Source organism: Quercus lobata, chromosome 11, assembly GCF_001633185.2.
Source record: "Quercus lobata isolate SW786 chromosome 11, ValleyOak3.0 Primary Assembly, whole genome shotgun sequence".
Lineage (NCBI taxonomy): Eukaryota > Viridiplantae > Streptophyta > Magnoliopsida > Fagales > Fagaceae > Quercus > Quercus lobata.
In genome coordinates, this window is record NC_044914.1 from 3,404,619 (window position 1) to 3,430,889 (window position 26,271).

Sequence of the window (26,271 nt, forward strand, 5' to 3'; positions counted from 1 at the left end):
GGAAAACTGGGAGAAAATGAAGACCAAGAGAGAAAGATTTGAGCTTGATGGATTTAGAGGTCGATTTGACCCAAGTAAACCAAGCAAGGCTAATATGCTATCCTATGCTATGCCTAGCTGCCACCACCCGGGCCGAGAAGTGGATGCCTAGTGTCCACCAATCTGATCAAGAAGCATAGTCCCGAAGACTAAGGAGGAAGGAGGTGATGAAAGCAATCTGGGTTCGGTGAATGGATGAAGAGGGAGGTGATGAACAGTGCTTGAGAGCAATTTGGGTTCGGTGAGTTTGGGTATTGGGGGTTGAAGGAAAAAAGAAAAAGAAAAAAAGAAGAAGAAGTAATATTGGGTTCAGTGAGTTTGTTCACGAAGGTAGCCGATCAGTAAAAGCTGCACCAAGTCAATCTAGGAGTCCCACAAAAAGTAAAATTTTTTGAGTTATTAGAAGTTGGAAACAAGTGTCAAACATGTCACCTTAGGACGTTGGATTATTTTCAGTGATAAGTGATAAGTTATAGAGTGATGAGTGATAATATTTGACTAATGAGTGATAAGAGAGCATTTTTTTTTCACCCAAACAGCCCTTTAATCTCCGCTTACACCAAAAATCAATTGGTGTCTTAGTCTGACGAAAAAGAGAGTTATTGTCAAGAGCAAAAATTATAGTTTAAAACTTTCTAAAACAATTAACCACTTTTAATTTGTTGTAAAAATATTGTGGATGTTATACTTAAAAAAAATTGTAAGGAAAAAGAATAAATCAAGCAACATAGCATAAAAAACGGATCTAAATGAATGGAATGTGTGAGAGTGTTAACATGACATATTGATATGTATAATTTCCCAAAACTAAGAAGTTTGGGAGGTTGGGTATGAAACTACTTGGGGTTGGTTTGGGATTTGATGTGTGTTGCATACGTGGGTTCCATACATTTGGGCGGTGACAAGCTAACAGCAAAGTAAATTAGTTTCTCTCCGTGAAGAAAGAAAAAATATACTACAAATTAGTATTACGCGATTTTTTTTGTCACAACTGTGATGCGGTAAAACTTGAGTGTTAAAGAAAAAACAGTAAGCTCATCTTTTATTTGTAAATGATAGTATGATAAATAACTATTTATAATTTGTCACATCCAAATTATAATAAAACTTTATGAAATAATTTGTGAACTTAAAACCACTCCCTATTAATTGGCGTTTATTTGTAAGGACAAAAAAATATATCATGAGTATATGTTTCTTCTTGCTCATAATTGGTAGACCCATAAATTATGAAAAGTCCCTATTAATTGGCGTTTATTTGTAAGGATGAAAAAATATACCCTATAGTAAGTATATGTTTCTTCTCACTCATAATTGGTAGACCCATCAATTATAAAAAAAAAAATCCCTATCAATTGGCATTTATAATTTGTCACTCATAATTGGCGTTCAATTCTCTTATTTATAAGGACAAAAAAAATACCCTATCCTGAGTATACGTTTCTTCTCGCTTATAATTGGTAGATCCATCAATTACGAAAAAGGGAAAGCATATACGCTATACAAGGTATTTCTTGTCCAGAAGGACGAGGAAGACACGGATGAATTATTTGGGGATGATAGTCAAAAAAAAAAAAAAAAAAAATTATTTGGGGATGTGGATTGATTTCGTGGATTACGTCATATGATATGATAAGACCTTTTTAGATTCGTGATATGAATGACTACTTTTATGATGACTTATGATTCACAATGCACTCTCTACATTATACTGATAATAATATATAATTACATTATTTAATCAGCGCCTTTTTGATCTTTGTGAAGGGTGTTTTAAAATTACACACTATCCAAATAAAGTTGTTCGTACAAATTTAATGAATTATTAACATTTTTTTTTTTCTTTTTGGACATTTGAGTTTTTTTTTTTTTTTTTGGACATTTGAGTTTAAGTTCAATATCCCCTCAAAAAAAAAAAAAGTAACTTTAAAAGTCCTTTCAATCCATTTATAATATTTGTCCGCAAAACTTAGTGGATGTTTCATAAGAAAAGAGAGGAATTAATAAATATGGATAATTTTTATTTCATACCGGTTTGTTGTATACAATCATAAACACACATTTTTTGCATTAAAAATTTTTAATTCATTATAATATTTGTCCCCAAAATTTAGGGGATGCTTCATAGGCAGAAAGAGTGGAATAATATGACTATTCTTATACAACTTTTAAATAAATATGGACAATGTTTATTTTATATTGGTTGTTGTATATAATTGTAAACACAATTTTTTTGTGCAATATTTTTTTTTTTGAACTAAAGTTACTAGGATTTACTCTAAATATTTATTGGTAAAACTTATTACACACTAGTGTTTAATACATACAAGTAATTATGTGCAAGTGTGCAGTAGAAGTGTAGAACCTTTCCCCAACACTATAATCTAGAATTTAATTCAGGAAATCATGAGTACAATTTTACTGTTATCTATATTACTATTTAAATAGTTTTTCTTACTTGGAATTTTCAATTTTAATACCTAAAATATCTTCAAATTTACCATTTTGTAAAACTTAAATAATAGTAGAATTAAATAAGTAAAATTATTAATTTAAAAACTCATTCATTTTAATTAAATATACACTTATGTGGATATACTCTGCCTAATATTTATTATATCTTAATCTAGACAACTCACACACTAACAAGACCCTTATCTACGTATAAATGATGTACCTACCAAAGGTCCAAAAGTACCCAATCATTATCTTTTTTTTTTTTTTTTTTTTATTGTGTATTTTCAAAATTTTTAACTAAAGACTAATTATTGTTCTCAACAAGTGAGCCTTAGAGGAGTAAATCATTAGTCCAGAGAGTTTTTTTAAAGTGCAAGTACCTGGACTCGAATTAGAAAACACATCCAAAACTTGAAATAAATACTTTGAAACCCAGTAACCAACCACTTAACCAACCCACCTGCATTCCCAATCAGTATATCATTTATTTAGCTTTTCCTTCTTTACGAATGGTCTTACATTTCAGTGATGATGCTGACGCTAATGATTGTGACCCAAGTCTTGTTGTTATAAAGTTATAAGCTTGCTTATAGCAATAGGAGCATAGGACACTAAGCTTATTTCCTTTAATTTATTTAATTTTTTAGTTTTTTTTAATATTATTTACAGATTTTATTATACTTTTTTATGCTATTTTTATATCATATTATACTATTTAACTAACTTTTAATTATTTTTTCTAGAATTATGTTTTTTTAAATTTCAAAAGACGTTGGACTCTTTTTTTCTGTTTCTATATATATTAATATCAATTCGTTTCATCCTCTGTTTTTCTCACTCGTACACACACCATAAAAACAAACAAAATAGAACAAAACAAGCCAACATTTTAAAACTGCCATTTCCAGAAGTGAAAAGAGCGTCCAACCACACTCTTCTTTTTCCATCACCTCAGTCCAAGCACTTCTTCAAAATTCACGCAAACTTTTTTCACTTTCTTTGATTTCATTGTTCTCAATTGGGTTGAATTCAAATTCAATTCTTATGATCACAAAACAACAACACACAACACAAAAAGGAAAAAAAAAAGGAGACAAAAGCATAAGCAACAACCATGCTTGGGAATGGAGTTACTGGGATTTTATCTAAGACTTGCAACAAATGGGAGAGAAGGACACCATTGACCCATCATCAAGGTTTTCAGACCCAGACTGGACCGTACGGTTCGACCTGGATAACCAAGAACCTCTCACTAACACGGTTCTTTTAACCACCAGAACTGTTCTATGCACAAAAAGCACAAAACAGTTCGAGCTGCGGTTGAACCACCCGGATTTAAGAACCGTGAACGGTTCTCATGGTTCAGATCAACGCTTTTTAAAAAAAAAAATTTTAAAAATTAGAAGCTCACAACACCTTATCACCATGGTTGAAGAGAAAGATTATGCCTATGATATTTTTACAATAAATTTTAAGTGGTGGGTTGTTACTGGTTGTCATTGTTGGAACAAAAAAGTAATCTCAATGATACGTTCAAATTTGAACCAACCTATAATTTGTTGTAAAAATATTATGGATGTAGATATTCTAGATTAGAAATTAATGTAATGATATTTTTACTTAATATTTTTATAATATTTATACAATAAATTCTTGTATTAGATTAATATTTGAAGTAATGTTAATTCTCTAAATGAATTAGAATATTTTAGTTAATTTTTCTATATTTTTATTAATTTAATGTTTTTATATATATTTAAAATAAAGCAAAAATGCAAAACTGACCCTCTAACTTTTAGCTTTTGTCATTTCAGTCCTCTAACGTTGAGTTTTGTCATTTCAGTCTTTTAAGTTTCAATTTTTGTCAATGTAGTATTCTGTTAGGTCTCAGTTACTACTTTCGTTAAGTTTGGCCCTTTTTTTTTTTTTGAAAATAATTTTTGTAATTAAAAGAAAATAAAAAAAAAGCTTGAAAAAAAAAAAAAAAAACATGGAACTGGAAGGTCCCCTTCAGTCTTCATCCTCAGCCTCCCCGTTCTCTGCTCTCTCTCTCAAGATCGGTCTCTCTCTCTCTCTCAAATCCACCATCATGTATGCATTATGTTTTAAAGCAGACAACCACCAAACCTCAATATTTCAACAAACCAACCCACAACGCACAAACAAACCCCAAAGCAAACACCACACCAAAGAGAGCCGCAATCCCATCAATGGTCGCGATCTAGCACAGCACCACCAAGCCCATCGACCCATGCTCGCAGAAGGTAACCTAATACAGCTCCATTTGAGTTACCCACCTTCTTTAGCTTGTGAAGAAGCCCCTGATCACTTTCCAACACCGAATCGGCCACTAGGGTTTCGTACAACGGAGCCATATCTACACAGAAACAAAAACAAAAACCAAAAAAAAGTAATGTGAGGTGGGATTGGAGGAATGACTCGGAGAGAATCGTTGAGGAATCGGCGGTGAGTTACCATCGGATTTGACGGCGTCGAAGACCTCATCTTTGAGGCGGAGCTTCTCGATGTCCTGGACATTCGGGTGCCTCAGGAGGAAGAGCTTGTGAGCGAGCACGAGGTGCGGTTTCTGAGTTCCCTCCTCACTATCCATGGCGGTTGTCGACTCGATGGACAAGTGGCTTACTGGCTTCGGAATCTGTTTGGGGCTTTTTCGCTGAGGAGTGAAGATATTTCTTTGCTGTGGGTTTAATTAGTATTTTTGGTGTGCTACAGAGAGAGAGAGAGCAGAGAACGGGGAGGTTGAGGATGAAGACTGAAGGGACCTTCCAGTTCCATGGTTTTTTTTTTTTTTTTTTTTTTTCAAGCTTTCTTTTTTATTTTCTTTTAATTACAAAAATTATTAAAAAAAAAAAAAGGCCAAACTTAACGGAAGTAGTAATTGAGACCTAACAGAATACTACATTGACAAAAATTGAAACTTAAAAGACTGAAATGACAAAACTCAAAATTAGAGGACTGAAATGACAAAAACTAAAAGTTAGAGAGTCAGTTTTGTATTTTTGCCTTAAAAATAATTAAATTAATTATGACATCATCACAGTTCGACATTGGTTTGATCTCGATTCAACTTCAAAAATCTTGAATCTCTCTCTTTTACGATTCAATATACGGTCCAGGTTGGAAAACATTGCCCTCAACTTTTACATAGTGGACGAGAAGATACAACAACTGAGGTTGCTCGCACTATTGTGCAGCCATCAACAAAGCGCATCTATCATCAATTCTCAGTACGAGGATGTTATTTAGAGGAGAGTTTAGAGGAGAGTCTCCTTTGAATATCAATGTTATTTTCAACTTGCACTATTTTGGTCCCTATTGTAAATTTATTAATAAAAATTGACTGTAAGTTGAAACTCACAGATATCAACTTGATAGGGATCTTAAAATGTAGAAAAATGTTATATCCATAACATTTTTATAACAAATTATAAGTAATAAATTGTTACATGTTGTTATTAATGAGCAAAAAAAAAAAAAAAATTAATGATAAGATTTAAATTAAAAACAATAATTGTGGGTTTCAGTTAGTTCAACTAGTAAAGTTTTTGATGATTGAATAAGAGATCTGAAGTTCAATCCTTATCCAAGAGCAAACGTCGTAAATTAAAATTTTATTTTAAAAAAATAATTAATCACTTATTATTTATTATGAAAATATTGTAAAAATATTGTGAGGTAACAATTTTTTAAAAGGTAAGGAACATATTTTTTTCCTAAAAAAAAAAAAGAATAAATCAAACAACATAGCACAAAGAACGGATTGGAGTGAGTGGAATGTGTGAGTGTTAACATAACATATTGACACGTATAATTTCCCCAAAAAAAAAGTTTGGGAGGTTGAGTACGGAACTACACGGGGTTGGTTTGGGATTTGATGAGGAATATACGTGTGTTCCATGCATTTGGACGGTGACAGCAAAGCATATTAGGTTTTTTTGTCCGTGAAGAAAGAAAAGATCTACTGCTGGAGTACAAATTAGTATCATGCAATTTATTGTTATAATTGTGACGTGGTAGAGTGTGAATATTATAAATTTACTGTTTCTGTATAAGTGATAGTATCTTAAACAATCGTTTATAGTTTGTTGTGTCAAAATTATTGTAGAATTTATGTAAAATAATTTATGAACTTAAAACTATTTACTGTTCATTTTCGTTTATCCACAAGGTCCGGGAATAAACGGATGAATTATTTAGGGATGTGGATTGATTTGTGAATTACGTCATATGATATATATATATATATATATATACTTTTTTTTTTTTTTTTTGAGAAAGCCGTCATATGATAATAATGATATGATATGATCTTGTTAACCAAAAAAAAGAATGAAAGAAAAGATATGATATGATCTTGTTATCGAAACGTGAAATGAATGACCACCTTTATGATGAATTATGATTCACGATGCACTCTCTACATTATAATAATATATAATAAATTGATAACATTATCTACTAAGCTTTTTGCCTTTTTGATATTTGTTAAGAGTGTTTTAGAGTCTATTTGGATACAACTTATTTTTGTTAAAATTGAAAACTGAAAACTAAAAAACTGTAACAAAATAATTTTTAAATGTATGAATAGTATCGTGAGACCTATTTTTAATATTTTGTTTGAATAAAGTGACTATGGGTTCATGAACAATATTGAAATAATGCGTGAACAGTGTTAAATAGTACATGAACAGTGAATTTTGTCCCTTCTTAAACGCATGCAGTAGAACAGAAGAAGGAAAAAAAAAAAAAAAAAAAAGAGAAGAGAGGAGAAAAACGCAAACACAAAACTCAAACGTGGATCCAAACCCACACTTAAGATTTAACACTATCCAAATAAAGTTGTTCGTACAAATTAAGTGAATTATTAACATTTTTTTTTTTCTTTTGGACATTTGATTTCAATAAATTGAAGGATGTAAAGTAACTTTAAAAGTCTTTTCAATCCATTTATAATATTCGTCTGCAAAACTTAGAGGATGTTTCATAAGAAGAGTGGGGAATAATTTGACTGTTTATATACCACTTATAAATAAATATGAATAATGTTTATTTTATATTGGTTGTTATATACAATCGTAAACACATATTTTTTGCACCAAAATTTTTCAATCCATTATAATATTTGTCCCCAGAGTTTAGGGGATGCTTCATAGGCAGAAAGAGTTGAATAATATGACTATTCTTATACAACTTATAAATAAATATGGACAATGTTTATTTTAGGTTCACGCTTAGGTTCAGTGTCTAGTAGTACTGAATCTATTGAGATGATAACATATGTCTACTTTTAAACATGTGTCACTATCTAACCGATCCAGTGTACTAGATGCATTTTTTTTGTGAAATTTTTTTTTGAACTAAAGTCACTAGGATTTACTCTCTCTCTATATATATTTATGGCTAAAACTTGTTACACACTAGTGTGTAATACATACAAGTGATTATGTGCATTGCACATGACCCTTGGATATTTATGTAGCAAAACTTATCCCTAACATTAATATTCAAAATTTAATTTAAGAAATTATGAGTACAATTTTAGTGTTATTATCACTTATGTGGATATACAGTGCCTAATATTTATTATGTCTTCATCAAAAATAAAAAAATTTATTATGTCTTACTCTTTTTTTTTTTTTTTGGAGAAAGATTATTATGTCTAAATCAAGACGACTCACTCATTGACAGAACTCATCTACGTATACCTACCAAAACTACCCAATCAGGATATCATTTATTTACTTTCTCAAAAAAAAAGGATATCATTTATTTAACTTTTCCTTCTTTTCCTAATGGTCTTACGTTTCAGTGATAATGCTGACGCTAATGATTGTGACCCAAATGCTCCTGATAAAGTTATAGGACCTCCTCTTATCCTATGAGCTTTGGATGAACTTATTTCTTTGATTTATTTAATTTTTAGTTTCTTTTAATACTGTTTAAAGGTTTTATTATATTTTTTAATGCTATTTATAAGACATTGTTTATAAGTTTTACTGTAGTTTTTATTCTATTTAGCTAACTTTTACTTGATTTTTCTGCACAGCATTTTTTTTTTTTCAGTTTTAACTATATACGCTGCTCCAAACCTTGGTTTGTTTCTATATGTTCATTTCATCCTCTGTTTTTCTCTCATACGCACACGCCATAAAAACAAAACAGAACAAAACAAACCAACATTTTAAAACTACCATTTGCAGAAGCGAAAAGAGCGTCCAACCACACTCTTCTCTTTCCATCACCTCAGTCCAAGCACTTCTTCAAAATTCACGCAAACTTTTTCCACTTTCTTTGATTTCATTGTTCTCAATTGGGTTGAATTCAAATTCAATTCTTATGATCACAAAACAACAACAACACACAACACAAAAAGAAAAAAAAAGGAGACAAAAGCATAAGCAACAACCATGCTTGGGAATGGAGTTATTGGGATTTTATCTGAGACTTGCAACAAATGGGAGAGAAGGACACCATTGACCCCATCACACTGTGCTCGACTTTTACACAGTGGACGAGGAGATACAGCAACTGCTGGGGTTGCTCGCATTATTGTGCAGCCATCAACAAAGCGCATCTATCACGATTCCCAGTACGAGGATGTTGGGTGTCAAATTTCAGATGACTTGTCACAATGCGGTCTTGTCGTGGGTGTTAAACAACCTCAGGTAACTGTTTGTTTCTGAAGAAAAAAAAGAACCCATTTGGCTAAAGTATAATTATGCCAGTTTTTATCTAAATTTTGCAAGTTTGGGTTATTGTTTGGTGTAGTTGGAGATGATTCTTCCTGATAGAGCTTATGCCTTTTTCTCTCATACACACAAGGCCCAGAAAGATAACATGCCTTTACTAGATAAGGTATATCTCCTATGAATATCTATTTCTAAAAGTAGAATCTACTTTTGCGGAATCTAGAGGAGAGTCTCCTTTGAATATCTATTTGTAAAAGGTGAAATCTACTGTACAAAACTCATCTTTGCGGAAGCTAGAGGAGAATCTCTTATGAAATTCTATCTGTAAATGGTAGAATCTACTTTACAAAACTGTCACTTTTGCAGAATCTAGAGGAGATACTCCTATGAATATCTATTTGCAAAGGTGGAATCTGCTGTACAAAACTCTCACTTTTGCGAAATCCAGTGGAGAAAATCTGATGTGTATTGGGTATATATAATCACCCTCTCACATGGTTCGTATTGATGTGAGAGGGTGGTTACATATGCCTGAATCTTGATACACCATATACCATCTTGTCTAGGAAAGGTGACAATTGCTTATACTGACTCTTTTTACACACTCACATGTTATGTAGATACTAAATGAAAGGGTGTCATTATATGATTACGAGCTTATTGTTGGGGATCATGGGAAAAGGTTGCTTGCATTTGGAAAATATGCCGGTAGAGCTGGATTAATTGACTTCCTACACGGTTTGGGACAGAGTATGTTTTCATTACCTTTTCCAAATGTTGCAGTGTTGGAATTTTCTGTTGTTTTGAGAATGCCTTGCTCCATTGCCATTAAAATCCTCCGTTTTAATTGAAGAAAGAAGGCTGTGGGCTATAATTTGAAATTTCCCATGTCATATATGTCCGACCTTAGAAACAGCTAGCACATGCTCTAAATTTATTTATATGATCTCATGTAGTTTATGTTGAATTTTGACCAATACTTTCTTTCAACAGGATATCTAAGCCTTGGATATTCAACACCTTTCCTCTCACTAGGTGCATCTTACATGTATCCTTCCTTGGCTGCTGCCAAGGCTGCTGTAATTTCAATTGGTGAAGAAATAGCAACTCATGGACTGCCGCCAGGAATCTGTCCGTTGGTCTTTATATTCACTGGCTCAGGAAATGGTACTATGAACATTACAAGTGGCTCTCCTTTTTGGTGCACCCATACTGTTTCTATTGAAAATTAGAAATTTCTCTATCATTGAAATGTATTGCGGCGTATACACTTAGTTTGCATGATGATATGTAAAGTTCTCCTAAGTACTATTGATTATAACTTCTAAATACAGATATCGACACATTTTGGTTTTTGTATTCATATGATATGTTGAAATACTTTTTATTCCTATTTATGTTACCAACTCTTGTAAGTGATTTTATTTGTAAAATTCTATTATATTTGATTTTTACATCACACTTTTAATTATCTATTACATATTTTCTTTTGTAGTTTCTCTTGGCGCACAAGAGATATTTAAGCTTCTTCCTCACACTTTTGTGGAACCAAGCCAACTTCCAGAGCTTTTTGGGGTGGTAAGTTTCCAGTATCATATTTGTTGTTAAAAATGTTCATCTAATTGTGCAGCATAGGCAGGGTTGCATAAGCCCACGGTTCATTTCATGAAATTTTGCAATGTGAATCCCTATTGCTTCTGACTCACCTCTTTATGTTGACCCTATACTGAAGTAAATAATGCATCCAAACCTTGTTTCCTCAAGGTATAGGATCAGAGAGGTGACTGGAGTCCATGTTTAGCTTTAGCTGTTTCTTTTTCTTCCCTGACCCTAGAACGAGGCGTGGTCCAAGCACTGGCCAAAATGAAGGTCAAGCGGGGTTTTTGAGAGATTAAATTTGGGAATTGTTTACAAGTCTATCACCAGTAAAGGAAACAATATCCTCTGTATCATTTTCTTATGAACTTTCTGAAATAGTATCTATCAGATTCTGGTTGACAAACTTCTCCTTTGATTTCTCTATTCCTATGGTCTGCAGACAAGGCATCTGCACTTCAAACATATTGTCTACCTGTACATATATTGTCATTAAAATGAGTCCAGAAAGTTATACTAAGTAATCAGTCAAACTAGCATGATATTATGTTTAAATGTTGGAATTCGTTATTCGTCTAATTATTGATTTAGACTACATTGAATCTAACTATATACAAAGTAGAAACTTCCATGTTTATAGATAGTAGAACATATGATAAAAAGGAGAGAAGACAGACATGGATGGTTTATATAAAAATTTTCAACATCAAATAAAAGTATCTTCACATTTCTGCTTCATCTTGTCAACTACTTTGCAAGGCTTGGGAGGGCTTTGGCATGATGTCCTAAATATACGAGCAAGCAGTTACCATATTTGTTTTCTGGAAGTTGCAGTAACCATCAAAGGTCAACTGTCACAAGTTGATTATTGTTTTTAGTTTTTGTTGGAAATTGAAGAAATCAGTCCAAATGAAGAGGAGTAATTAAAGGTGCATGTTTCATGAAACCTTCAGTAGTGTATGAAGAATACGGGTAATAATTTGGATATTAATTATAAATATCAATAAATATTCTTATCTGAAATCCAGAAAATAGCCAGTAAGAAAAAGAAGACAGAGAAGACTTTATTTCTAACTAGTTTGTTTTGATTGGGGTGCACAAAGTCTTGGGCCCCAACACCCACTACACTAACCTTGGTGCAAATTTTAATTTGAAATTCATTTTTATTCTGAATTTTAATCTTGGCTGTCTTTTTAATTTGATCAATTCATTCTGACATTTATTTTTAAGCATAAAAAATATTGAAAATTTTCTTTTTGATCAGGGTAGGGATCTCAATCAACCTGCACGGGCGTCAAAGAGAGTTTTCCAAGTTTATGGTTCTGTTGTAACTTGTCAAGACATGGTTGAAGATAGAGATGCCACAAAAGTGTTTGACAAAGTGAGTTACAGACTTTTTTTTTGGGGGGCAGGGGCACTGGGGAGGGCTTTCTTCAATCTGATTTCTTATTTATCATTCTAATCTTTTTATCTATCCACCTCATGTATGAAATTTCAATGACATGATCACATTATTGCATGACAAATAGATATGAAGTACATGTGATATGAAGCTACTACACTTACCTCATCTTTGCACATATCAGATAATACCAAAACAAGTGCAGTAACAAATTAAAACCCAATGTAAATTATTTTTTGCACAATGAGAGCACAACAAGATTTACATGGAAGAGTTTTTAATGTGCTGGTGAAAATAATGATAGTCACACATTTTAGTAATAATAGTCACCACAAAGTTTTCTCTATCCTACTGTAACTTCATATCATAATTTTGAAAAGAAGAAGAGAATAAAAAGGCAAGCTAGTCTGGAATAGCAATGTAGCATCATTTTTATTAGATTTTAAAAAATAGATTTAATTTAAAATGGCTCATTGTGACTTGGAATAAGCCTTTCTCTGTAAAAGAAGGAAATATCAGTTTATTCCTATAACCCATCTATGATAAGAGTATTTAATCAATAATATAAACAAATTGCAGAGCCAAAAGAATATATATATATATATATATATATATATGAATTGAAATTAAAAAAAAAAAAAAAAAGGCAAGAGTTGTGTACTGGTTGGCACCTCTTGATGTCTCCAAGACACCAAGGGTTCAAATCCTCCCTTGTCCAACTATTAAATTAAAAAAAGAAAAAGAAATTGAAGATAAAGATCCACTGACTATTACATTCCATGTTTTTTGAATTATCAAATGTTAATGTCAGAATAGTGGATATAGTCATGATCAATAGGTTAGGTCCACTTACTTTTTTCTTACACCCCCCCCCCCCCCAATCTTTATAATGAATTTGGTTGGAAATAATGGAAAGGGATATTTAGCGATTCAAGGAGATGACTTTTCATTATTCAATATAATATTATTCATTATATAGAAACTTTGCTTTAATTATCCCTAGATAAAGCTGTCATGGTTCTTGTGAAATTTTTTTGTCATGGTTCTTGTGAAATTTTTTTACTTGTTCTCGAATGGTTCCTCTTTGTCTGAAGTGGCTATTAATCTAGCTATGTCTGTCACAGCTCAAGCTTTTTTTCAACCAAAGACTTTGGCCTCATGTTTGAAGCATTCTTTTTGAAGTAGATTATCTTGAGAAATGCAACTAATTTCTTTAGGACACGTTGCAGAGAGAACTATCTAACCTCACTGTACTTAATCTTGGAGCGAAAGCTTATCATTGTGGATTACATATCTTTCCTGAATTTTGGGCTATTTTTAAGAGGACCTACCTTCTTTAACTTCCTGCAAGCTTCTATGCCTGCTATTTACTCTTGATTGAATGTTATGCATTTGCATCTTGAATGTTGGCTGAATCAATAAAGACTTCAATCAAACTTTTCAGTATTAGCTTTTCTCTGCCATTCTATCCTATCTAAAGCTCTATGTCAGCTCCTTAAGTAATATTTCCTTTTTGACTCTACTAGTGTTATATGCATCAAATTCGGTTTGGCTGTAAAATTGGGACTGCTGTGTTTTCTCTTAAAGGGAATATTGTAATGCTAAGTAGATGTGACTAATGAGGACCCTAAGGCTTTGCGTACTTTTTGTGTCCCATGTATCTACCTGGTGAGAATTAAAAATTTCCTAGTCTTTTAGATCCTTATTCCTAAGATTAGTTTTGGTTGCTTAAGCCTTTCATCAAAAGGATCTCTGAAAAGTAAGATACCATTAGGATATGCAGTAAGATGACAAAAGCATCATATATAAATCCTCATGAAGAAATACCAATTAATAGCAGTTCTCCTGTACTCATGTCTTGACATGAAAGAATAAAGATTCCACTATCACTAGCATGAAGTCTGTTTCCACCAAGGTAAATTATCTTGTCTTGCAACCCATATTTCATTTTCTCTAATTTGATACCTTTTCTATTATCCACTACTCTTTGGTCCAATGACATTGAAAACAGGCTTCTTGATGCCTATACCAAGGCCAAAAGTATTAATCATATATTTGACTTAGGTTTGATGGCTATAATGTCTTCATTTTGGATTCCTTCAGGGTTTGAAAGTCATATATATTCGGTTGTAAGTGAAAGCATTGATGTCTTTGTGAATAGATGTCTTTGTGAATAAATGAAGGGAAAATAGAAAAACAAAACAAAGAAGAGGGGATTATAGTTGGTGAATTTTCCATAGTCATTCTACTTTTCTTATCAGTCCTTGACATAATTGAGATTGTGACTCTCTTAAAACATAATATGCTACTCACTCTAACATTTTATCTTATTAGAGGTAGACACTTACAAAAAAAAGATCTTATTTTTCAGGCTGACTACTATGCACATCCAGAACACTACAACCCTATTTTCCATGAAAAAGTAGCTCCGTATGCATCTGTAATTGGTGTGTAGTCCCCTTTCCTACAAATATATTGGTGCAAATTATATGCTATTGCCTTTGCTTATTATTAGTTAAAACTTGATTCAGGATTTTTGGCTGCTATTAAGTTGTTAATTATCTTTCAAATATACTTTTGATAGTGAACTGCATGTATTGGGAGGAAAGATTTCCTCGGTTGTTGAGTATTAAGCAAATTCAAGATCTCATGAGGAAAGGATGTCCACTTGTTGGAGTCTCTGACATAACTTGTGATATTGGGGGTTCCATTGAGTTTGTTAACCAAACAACATCAATTGACTCACCCTTTTTCAGGTATTTGTTTTTTCTTTTATAGTAAATTTCCTCTTTCATGCATTTTTATGTGTGTTTTCTTTTTTTCTAGACATTGTATGCCATATACTTGTAAATATTTGTGCGGTACAGTCAATGTAGACACAAGTAAAGCAAAAAAAGTGAACACAGTCCAAAAGGTCATAATTCATAGGCTTTGGTAGCTTAGACGCCCGGAAGAATGAAACTAGAATTGGTGTCTCCTTTTGCTGTCTTCCCTTCTCTTATTGCTAGGGTAACGGTTTGGAAAATAGGTGAAACAAGTGCAGAATGTTGCTATCAAGTGGCAAAGAATGATGATTCATTTGTAAGCCTTCGTGATTTGTTCTGATCTACAAACTAACAAATAGTTGACTACCATCTAGTCAACATAACTCCTGCTGTATCAGTTTATTGCATAAAAGCAAGAATTTGATTTTTCAAAAAGGGAGGGTTTCTCCTTGAAGTGTCCAAATCAATAAAAAATCTTAAATGGTCATAAAACAAAAAAGATAAATTATATAAATAAGATCACTGCCAGTTTTGTAACCAAAATCTATCTGGAAAAAATACCAGGGCAGTATCTATAGACTATAAAATATAGTTGTTAACTCACAGTTACAGTGTCCATTGGTATCCTAGCTGCAATTTACCAAGCATGTCAAATTCCAGGCTCTGATATAAAGTAAATATATGTAGATGTGATCTTAATATGTTTTGAGGGTAGGAGGAAAAGGAGGCAGCAGACAAGGAAATGTTGTTGGTTGGAGATTGGAAGTAAATCATCATTTTACTAAGAAGAGTTGATTGCTCCAGAACACCCTTATCCTATTATCCATACATTTATCCTGTAGAAGATCAAGACATTTGCAAGAAATTATTACATACGATTTCTAATGCTGCTTTTAGCCTATAGTTATTATTGAACTTTTACAAAATTTTCATTAAACTTATTCCTTTTCCCCCATAATTTCTAAAGCTTTTTAAAATCAAGTATGATTTTCTGATTAGTATAATATTAGGAAAACCTTCCCCACCTAAAAAGTGAGGAAATTTGAGAGTATGGGATGCCGTGCATTGTGCACAAGTTTTTTTTTTAGAAGTTTGTTATATGTAATGAACAGTTAAGATTACTCCAGATCCTGTTTTTGACTGATGTTGGACATCCTGTTCATGTTTAGTTTTGTTTCACATGCTGGACTATCAATTTGGCATCTTCAATTGTAATTCTAACTACAAATATTCAACTCTAAAAGATTATTATCTGTGTTGAGGATATGTTCATTCATGGTCTCAGATACGATCCTTTAAACGATTCATATCATCATGACATGGAGGGTAATGGTGTGATATGTTCAGCTGTCGACATTCTTCCTACAGAGTTTGCAAAAGAGGTGAAATACTCTGATCCAAACATTTCTTCTCTGTTATATATAGATGTTTCCTTTGTGCATTATCTCCAGAAATATCTTGATGTCAACATTTAAATTTTTATGGTCTCAATTAACATGCCACTTAACTGTGGAAAGGCTTCTCAACATTTTGGAGACATACTATCCCAATTTGTTCGCTGTTTGGCTTCTGCAACAGATACTACAAATTTACCTGCACACTTAAGGAGAGCATGCATAGCTCATGGAGGAGCCCTTACGTCATTGTATGAATATATTCCGCGTATGCGAAACTCTGATTCAGAGTAAGCTTCTTTCCATCTACAATTTGTAGCCTTTTCATTGGTACTATGTTTACGTATGGGAAATAATTGGGGGGTCTGTAGAATTTAATCTCTGATTATAGAGCTCAAGAGCCTTGACTAAGAAGGGTACTCAGAAAATACTTGCTTTTCAATAAAAATACAAGTCCGTTAACTTGAAAAGATCTAAGTGTAAAGTTAAAGCTAAATAGAAACAAAATAGTGTCAAACTTGTAGGGAACTGAGTTCATATTAAGGTCATAATTTATTATATATTAAAAAAAAAATCCTAGACCAATAGGTCTCAAATGTATGCCTTAATTTTAAAATTATTTAGCTATCTACTTGTTTTTGCAAAAACATAACCTTAGAATATTGACTGCAGCTCTGAAGGTTCCCCTATCTCAATAATCTTAGGGAAACTTTGCTGTCTATTTTTTGCCAAAAACAATTGGCTATCTGAGAGGAGGCTTTCATTTGCATAAATTTTGAGCATGATCTGTATGGTTTGGATGTATGGAGAGAGTAGGAAACTGAGCTTATTAGTATTAGACCTAATACACCTAAATAACATTGGAATAGACATGGTGTGTGTGTGTGTGTGTATAATTTTATCCTTTCAAGAAACAAATTAAATACAAAAAAAAAAAAAAAAAAAAAGCCTTAATCCCAAAGTTTTGGGGTTAGTATGGATCCTCAATAGGCTAGTCAAGGTCAGCTACATGTATTCTTATCCAATTTTATTCTATCTGAAGTTGTACCATTTGTTACTTTTTCAATTGACTATTCCTTGTTTACTAATTTTTTAATGTTATATTTGGTCTTCTTCCACTATTTGTCCTTCCCTCAACTAGAATCAACTCACTCTTTCTCTTTGATGCATTAATCGCCCTCCGCTAAATATGACCAAACCAAACCATCTCAAGTAACTTTCCAGTCTCCCTCATTATTTCATCAATAACTCCTATTTTTAAGCAAATTTCCTTATTTTGAATCATATTTTTCTTTGTATTTCCACTTGATTATCTTAACATTCTCATTTCAGTTTTAATTACGTTAATGCCATTGTCTTGAAATTGGAATTTCAAGAATTTCAAAATGTAAACAAATGTTACTTGTATATTCTAATAATTTTCTAAGACTGAGTTTGAATAACTTTTAGCAGAGAAGAATAAACCATTTTTTTTTAATCTTTTAATTGCAATTCCCCTTTTAAACTACAGCTAAAGTTCTATGTGCTTCCACTTCAATGGGCAAAAAATACTTTCAGATATATCCTAATAAGAATATAATAGAATGCAATAGTTGTCCGCCCTAACTTGTGAATTAAGTCCATGCATTTGAGTGTCCAACAAAACTGCCTTCGGAAACTGATTTTTCTTACTGCGAAGTCAGTGTCTGTTCAGACGATTTTGCTTTTGTCTTTTGTGCAAGTCGTATTCAGACCAGACCAATTGATTTGACATATAATTTGTATCATAATCCATGGAGAGATATATATGCACGTTCTAAGTTCTGTAAAATGTTTCTCATCCATTTTAGTTGTGATTCTGTCTTTTTCTAAATATTCATGAATTCTCTTTTTTGATTTTCAGGGAAATATCAGAAGATACAGCAAATCGCCACTCTTACAAGAAGAAGTACAGCATATTGGTAGGTTCTTCAGTTTAGTTTAGGTTTTTGGCTATTCATTCTATTTTTCATGCCAAATGTTAGTTCTTGGCTCATGCAAAATGCTGTTGGGTTGCAAAGTCATGTGAATTAGGTTAGATATTGGTTATATCATTCTAATAATTGCAGTTGTTAAAGTATCTCCTCATCTAAATTTCTGAACATAACTGGCAGGTATCTCTGAGTGGTCACTTATTTGATCAATTTCTGATAAATGAGGCCTTAGATATTATTGAAGCTGCAGGTGGCTCCTTCCACTCAGTTAAATGTCAAGTGGGTCAGAGTGTTAATGTCAAGTCATACTCAGAACTTGAAGTAAGTAGATTTTTATATTCCCATTTAGTTTGGAAGATTGAATTGTTGCTTTGTTAATGGAATGTAGCAAGTTTTCAAATTCCTTTCTCACTTTGTTTTACATCATCAAGTGTGAGTTGTTTTTGAATTGCATTCCATTGTTGCATATGAAATGTGTGAAATGTGGTTAAACTATTTACGAATGAATACCTCTTACCATTGTACTCAAAGATCCCAGGCTAAAGCTGAGCAATAGCTCATATCTGCCATTTGATTTGGTACCTTATTGATGCATAGAAAATTATAGCATAGTTTCTACTGTAACTGAAACAGCATAATAGCCACAGAAAATAGAACACATCTATTTGAATTTTCAAGAACTCCACTGGCTTGAGAAAACCTTGAATCCTTATGTAATTTTATTGTAATAATCATCTTGATACCAAACTTTGTTTCAGTTGCAAATTTATACAGTAAAGCTTGAACAAACCCTGGTTTGTGTTGTACACAAAATTAGGCTAGAATAATCAAAAAAGGAAAATTTCAGAAAATCTCTGAAATTAATATTTCTGGTAAACATCCCAGAATTGACAGTACTCTTTTAAAACAAAATTTATAATAGGAGGAAAATTTTCCATAAATGGAAAAAAGCCAAATCAGAGGGCTAAACAATGGAAATTGGCCACATTGTTTACTTTCCGGTCATCAGATTTTATGCAATACTGGTGCCATGGATTTCTTTTACTACTTTTTTACTAACCACACTTTTACGTTGGGACTTCTAGTTATATCAATTACTTTTTCTTTGATAGAATAAACAAATCAATTACTAATAGTATTGAACATTTGCAAAACTTCGAATGTATATGTTAAATCATTCAAGCACCAATATAAACATAGTTAAAATGAGCGAAGTAAAGCCTCGTGGGCTGGTTTTTAATCTTATTCTATTCCAGAATGTAAGAATATAAAGGGAAGCTTCAAAGGAACCCACTAAATTTTCTCTATATAGATCAACTTAGCTTAAGTATCTATACTCAAAGATGTATCTTTCTCTTTCCTACTTCAGTTTATCAATCCTTTTTATTTTTGATTCCTATCCAAGAAAGTATTCATAGATTAAATATCTTCTTATAGAATTGTTTATTGTATTGGACAGGTTGGTGCTGATGATAGGGTAGTGCTGGATCAAATTATTGACTCTTTAACTTCTATAGCTAATCCAAATGAAACATCTGGGAATCAAGAAAAAAATAAGATGTCACTGAAGGTTGGTAAAGTCCAAGAGAGTGACATTAAGAAGGGACATAACACAGAAAGGAAGACTGCAGTTCTTATTCTTGGGGCAGGGCGTGTCTGCCAACCAGCTGCAGAGCTATTAGCATCATCTGGAAGGTTTTCATCTCACCAAGGGTATAAAGCATGCCTGGAAGATGATTCTGAAGAGCAGAATGATGTTCAAGTTATTGTTGGATCTCTCTACCTAAAGGATGCGGAAGAGGTATCACTGACCAAAAAGCTTTTACCTTTGTGCAAATATTAGCTTCATCAAATTCTGTAGAGTATGAATTTTTCAGCTATTGATTAAGGTGGAAAAAGTTTTCCAGTTTGATATACATGAATGCAATACTGGCATACATGTATGAATACTGTCTTAATACAATAGAGTGTATATACATGCATAGTTATGTGTATTTTCATTGCATATAAACCATTTGATATTTATAGTGAAGGATTGGATGCAGATCATTGAAGGAATTCCTAATGCAACAGCCATTCAGCTTGATGTGATGGATCATGAAAATCTTTTTAAATATGTTTCACAGGTAGGTTCTTTTCCATGGTAATTTTAAATAGTTATTTGGCCAATGTATCAGTCAACTACTGGATGAACTTTGATAAATGAGGGCTTTGATATTATTGAAGCTGCGGTGGCTCATGCATGCATGGCGACAGTTGTTGACATAAATCATTCTAATTTCACTACTTAGATATCTACTGTTTTCTCACTAGAATAAGTTACTTCCGTTTTCCTGAATAATTATCACATTTCATGGGCTTACGTTGTCAATGTCTGTTGTTTCTTGCAGGTTGAAGTGGTCATAAGTTTACTCCCTGCTAGTTGTCACATTATTGTGGCAAATGCATGCATCGAGGTATATGGAACTGTCTCAATTTCATATCCTGTATCACTGTTAAGAGTTAACACAGCTGGTTGTGACCTGATATTAAATCTGCTTCTAGCCCAAGCTCAACAGGTGAGGGATCACACCAGGAGCCTTGTGGCTCATGGCATTGCCCAGTTCTTCCCATGGGGAGAACCAAAGTTCAAATCCCCACTTCCCCACTTGTAAGCACAAAGAGAGAGAGAGAGAGAGAGAGAGAGAGAAAGAGAGTGTATGTGTAGGATCACAATAATGGTGAACTTTGTAAAAATTCAGCAAGCAAATAACTGAATTTATGATTTATAAATTCTGAACTCAAGTCAATATGTGTTTCAGTAACAAGTTTATACCACCTGTGAAAAAACAATATACGAATAATTATTTTTATGCAGAATCAGCTCAACAATTAACAATCCAGTTAATCTATGGAAGTGAAATATGCTTTTTAACTGTAAAATCTGTGCAATGGATAATATGTAGAAGGCACCTGAGGAACTGTACCAATTAGTTAAGGACTAACTAAATCTGGGGAAAGGGGTTTTGAGATTTGATCTTAGACTTTAGCTGAAGAGATGATTTTCCTTCCAAGAGGAAATAACGTGGTTAAGAACCAGAAAGACTGAAAAATCCGGGTTGAAACAAGAGACAAATAGAGATATGTTGATTGTTTTATGGTATATTATGATCAACCAGAGTCGAAAATAACAATTGGATTTCTCATTTACTAAATGCCGTCCATTACTTTCTCTTTCTTGCTAAGGAGATGATAATCTCTCTTTATGCAGCTTAAAAAGCATCTTGTTACTGCTAGCTACGTCGATGAGTCCATGTCCATGTTAAATGAAAAGGCAAAGAGTGCTGGTGTTACCATTCTGGGTGAGATGGGTCTGGACCCTGGAATAGGTAAATTAAACCCTTATACATAATGATTTGTTACTTAAAGTTGTCTTGGCATAGTTCATGAATCCATAAATGACTAACTTTGAGATCCATGAAAGCCTAATACTTGAAATATAATTTTACAATATACTTCACCACAACCTTTTAGTTTTGTAGAAGTTTTCTTTTGCGCCTTTTTATTTATTTATTTTTTTTATTTTACAATATGATTGATTCCAGCTTTGGGAGATGGAGTCCTTGGGCCTGCTTTTTCTATAACTTTTGTTGTTGATATGCCAGATCATATGATGGCAATGAAGATCATTAACGAAGCTCATGTTCGAAAGGGGATAATAAGGTCTTTCACTTCTTACTGTGGGGGGCTCCCATCCCCGGCTGCTGCAAACAACCCATTAGCATATAAATTCAGGTACTTGTTGGAATGACCTGGATTTGAAACATTCATCTTCTAAGACTTTCCTGAAACTTGCCAAACATAAAAGTTCTTTTTTTTTTTTGGGGTGGTGGGGAAGGGAGGGGGAGTAGAAACAGAACATCTGATTAGAATGTTAAGTTAATAACTGAAAATTATTCTGGAAAAATATGTTAAATAATATTTTGAGGCTATTGACTGTGTGTAGATAAGAGAGACAAATCAGTTTACAAATGCGTTGTGAATGATGTATATTTATTTGTACCTCAAGTTACAAGTGAACTACCATTCCTTTTCATGGACTAGGACTGATATTGGGTAATTCTACACGTGAACTACAATGCAACATTTAGGATCTCAATAACTGTGCTTGTACTTTTATCATGTTGCAAAAAATGATTCCCCGTGTTTAATTTACTGTTGAGATTGGTTTAGCAAAAAACGGAGAATTTTCAAGAAGATGCCTACTGTAATAGTAGACTCCAATGTTCTATCGCATTGAACTTTTCTATGGAGGAGATAAGTCCATGTTGGACATCAACAGTCTTGGGTGCATGTCTTACACTTTTCCACAGTAAAAAATTTCTGGATTTCCTTTTCTTTTCTTTCTTCTTCTTCTTTTTTTTTTTTTTTTTTTTTTTTTTTTTTGTATTTATTATTATTATTTTTTATCATACTACCTAGACACTTCTCTGAGACTCTTAAGACATATAGTGGACACATTGGCATATGTTATTCAATGATGAAAGAATGTAATTTTATAAGAAGAAAATCCATAATATTCTTCTATATGAAGACCATTAAGGACTTGGGTTATCGTCCAAAAATTGAATAGGTGACATAATAAGTGAGGTGTAAAATGATGCACATGAGTGATGCAATGTTATGATTATATCCTCTAGTGTTTTCAAGAAAACTCAAAAGATATATTTATACCAGACAATTTTTTCGTAGGGCACTTCCTTTCTCTTTGCAGGACATTTCATGTAAATTTTACCTGCCTTCTCTCTTTGTTCTACCATTCTTTCGGTCGTCATTTTTCGTTCATCTTTTTTTCAATTTTACTTGAAAAATGAACGGAAAGTCATAGGATTTTCTGACACCTAAGCAGCAGAGATTTCTTTATGTTCTCTCATAAGCATCTATATCTGAAGTTTGCATTGAGCTTTCAGCCTCACAGCAGTTGCTAATTGTCTTATCAACTATTTCAGTTGGAGTCCTGCAGGAGCTATTCGATCTGGGCGAAATCCTGCCACCTATAGATCTAATGGCGAAACTTTGCATATTGATGGTAAGCTGTCAATGATAAAAAGAAGTGGTGAATCTGATTAACCACTGGGTTATCATGTTGCTGTCCTTTTTTGTTTCTTTTGGTACTTTTTTATATGCATGTCTCACATGCATTCGTCTATTTTTTATTAGATGTATGACTTGATCTTTTTAGTACTTGAAATGTAGACATTCTTTCAACCTTCACTAAATAGTTCTATATTTGGTGTAACTGCATTCTGATATAGATTAGCTCTTCTGCTAGTAGGGTATATTAACTGTCGTAATGAATGTGAAAAATTACCATTTTCTCTATCTCTGAATTCACTGTTGCATTTTTTGATACAAACTTGCAGGGGACAGTCTTTACGATTCAGTTGTGAGATTTCGGATACCTGATCTTCCAGCTTTTGCATTTGAGTGTCTTCCTAATCGTAATTCCTTAGTATATGGGGAATTGTATGGAATCGGACATGAAGCATCAACCATCTTCCGTGGAACCCTTCGCTATGAAGGCATGACATTTGTTTGGCTTTTGGGTTATAGTATTCTTAAGGCCAATGATCAGAACTTAATTGCCTAAAATTAGTTTAATTAGGAGAATAATCTAAGTTCTGTAAACTTAAATTTTATAAAGATTAATCTAAATATCGTAATCCTCAAATATTCTACTAGTATAATGTCATTTGTTTTCCCCATAGTTGAAAATGGAGACAAATATTTAGTGTAGGAAAGTCTCAATAAAGGGTCATATAAACTTCAATAGATTTGTTTATGGAGCTAAGACATTTTGTTTTGCACAGGATTTGGTGAGATAATGGCAACACTTGCAAGAATTGGTTTTTTTGATACTGAAGCTCATCCAATTCTTAAGGATGGAATGAAACCGACATTCAGAACATTTTTGTTAGAACTTCTCAAAAGTGAAGATGTGGATGGACCTCTAATAGCGGAGAAGGACATCACTGAAAGGATTGTCACACTTGGACATTGCAAAGGGCAAGGAACTGCAGTAAAGGCAGCCAAAACTATCATGTAGGCCCTCAATAAATTTTTATTTTTTCATTTTTGTAGTTCTTTTTATGCTCAAGTTTACTAGAAAATGTAAACTAAGTGGCTGCAATTTCTTTTTCGTATTAATTAGATTTTTGGGATTTCACGAGGATGGAGAAATTCCTGCTTCCTGCCAGAGTGCATTTGATGTTACTTGTCTCCGCATGGAAGAACGTTTAGCCTACTCCAGCACAGAACAGGTACATTTCATATCTCTGAGTTAAACCCACAGCAGCCTTCTTCAAAGTGCACTTTTGTTGTTACTTGACTACATTTGTTATAATTTTTATGCCCAAATAATAAATTAACGTGGCTTATGTGATTAATGGTTAGGATATGGTGCTTTTGCATCACGAAGTGGAGGTAGATTTCCCAGATGGCCTAAGTGAGAATCATAGTGCCACTTTATTGGAATTTGGGAGGACAAAGAATGGGAAAATGACCACTGCCATGGCTCTCACTGTGGGTATTCCAGCAGGCATTGGAGCTCTGGTACTTGTCATATATCTCTGTCCTTCACACCATATTTGAGCTAGTGCTTTACCAAAATTTTGAGTTCTCTGTGTTTTTGCAGCTCTTACTAGAAAACAAGATCAAGACAAGAGGTGTCTTAAGGCCTATTGAACCTGAAATATATGAGCCAGGTAATTGCAATGTACTTGTTTGGTTCTGGTTTTAGTACAACAGATGAAAATGACTGATAATTGAATTCCCTGGCTACCCCTGGGTTAACTACAGAGATAATTAGTGCATGTATAATCTGACATCTTATGAGGCTAGGTGAAACTTATCAAAAAATTATCATTTTGTATGTGGTGGCTAAATGTCACCAGGGTACATTGAGCATTTTGAACAACTGACTATATATGTTTTGCTTTACTGCAGCACTGGATTGCTTAGAGGCCTATGGGTTCAAGTTGATGGAGAAGATACAGTGACACAGATTATTACCTTGATTGTCCCATATTGATACAGGTTTCAAACACTTAGTAAATTCAAAACCAGAACCAGACAATGATATAGTTTAAATGTCATTGCAACTGCCAAATTTACTGTAATAAAACTAATTCAGGTGAAGCTATTGAAATCACAAAACCTCTGTAAATAGCAGATGTCAAGAAAGGATTGTATGATACCATTCTGGTACCGACAAACTTTCATGGGTAGGGTGATTTTGACTGCGCATGTTTGTGCAGGCCATTAGGCTGCATATCTTGTCCCTTTTGTTTCTCCTCAACTCACCAATGCAAGGTGGCACCCTCAAGCCTTAATTGCTCCCAACATTCCTCCTTATTTCCAAGAAAGCCAACTTAACCCTTGATTCATTCTTGACACTGTTTAAGTCTACAAAACCAAGGAATCTTTCTCCTTGTAGCTTAAACTAAATGATAGGCTAAGAATGTATTGACCTCTTGTGATGAATTAATCAATTAATTAGTCAAGTTAATTAATTAATTCAATTAGTAAGAAATAAGAGTGGTAGCACAAACAAATCACCAACTAAGTTAAAATGTAGCGAAAAATAAATTGACACGATGATTTGTTTACGAATAGGGAAAACTTGCATGACAAAAACCCTACCAGGTGATTTTAAGGTCACCAATCCTGAGAATTCACTATTATCACAACAAACGGTTACAAGTAATGGAATCCCAGTATTTTATACCAACCTACAGTTGAACCCATATCCTAATACCCAATTGGACTTGTTCTGTAGTGACAATCTCTCATTTCAATGCATGGCTCCCAGTACATGACTAACCAATCGATGTGCGGATCCTAGTACATGGCTTACTCACCAACTTAAGAAAGATGTTGGCTGCAAGGTTTTTCAGTTCATCAATACCATGAAGATCA

At 33.1% G+C, this 26,271-nt stretch overlaps 1 protein-coding gene across 2 annotated transcripts; it reads left to right on the forward strand.

Annotated features, from left to right (window-relative positions):
• Nucleotides 1-8,611: 8,611 nt before the first annotated feature.
• On the forward strand, nucleotides 8,612-25,697 carry LOC115969174 (alpha-aminoadipic semialdehyde synthase). Of its 2 annotated transcripts, XM_031088757.1 has the most exons (24): nucleotides 8,612-9,182; nucleotides 9,286-9,372; nucleotides 9,827-9,956; nucleotides 10,200-10,373; nucleotides 10,702-10,784; nucleotides 12,067-12,183; nucleotides 14,576-14,651; nucleotides 14,789-14,960; nucleotides 16,255-16,351; nucleotides 16,487-16,653; nucleotides 18,246-18,303; nucleotides 18,496-18,636; nucleotides 19,775-20,116; nucleotides 20,361-20,441; nucleotides 20,706-20,771; nucleotides 21,566-21,683; nucleotides 21,960-22,089; nucleotides 23,304-23,383; nucleotides 23,718-23,876; nucleotides 24,165-24,396; nucleotides 24,506-24,614; nucleotides 24,748-24,906; nucleotides 24,989-25,058; nucleotides 25,300-25,697. In XM_031088757.1, the coding sequence occupies exons 1-24, from the start codon at nucleotides 8,925-8,927 to the stop codon at nucleotides 25,350-25,352; spliced, it is 3,159 nt and encodes a 1,052-aa protein (XP_030944617.1). In that variant the 5' UTR covers nucleotides 8,612-8,924; the 3' UTR covers nucleotides 25,353-25,697. The 2 variants fall into 2 exon arrangements, with proteins under 2 accessions (XP_030944617.1, XP_030944618.1); XM_031088758.1 differs by lacking the exons at nucleotides 8,612-9,182; nucleotides 9,286-9,372; nucleotides 9,827-9,956; ... (2 more) ...; nucleotides 12,067-12,183; nucleotides 14,576-14,651 and having other exon boundaries at nucleotides 14,871-14,960; nucleotides 16,548-16,653; nucleotides 25,300-25,547.
• Nucleotides 25,698-26,271: the final 574 nt, after the last annotated feature.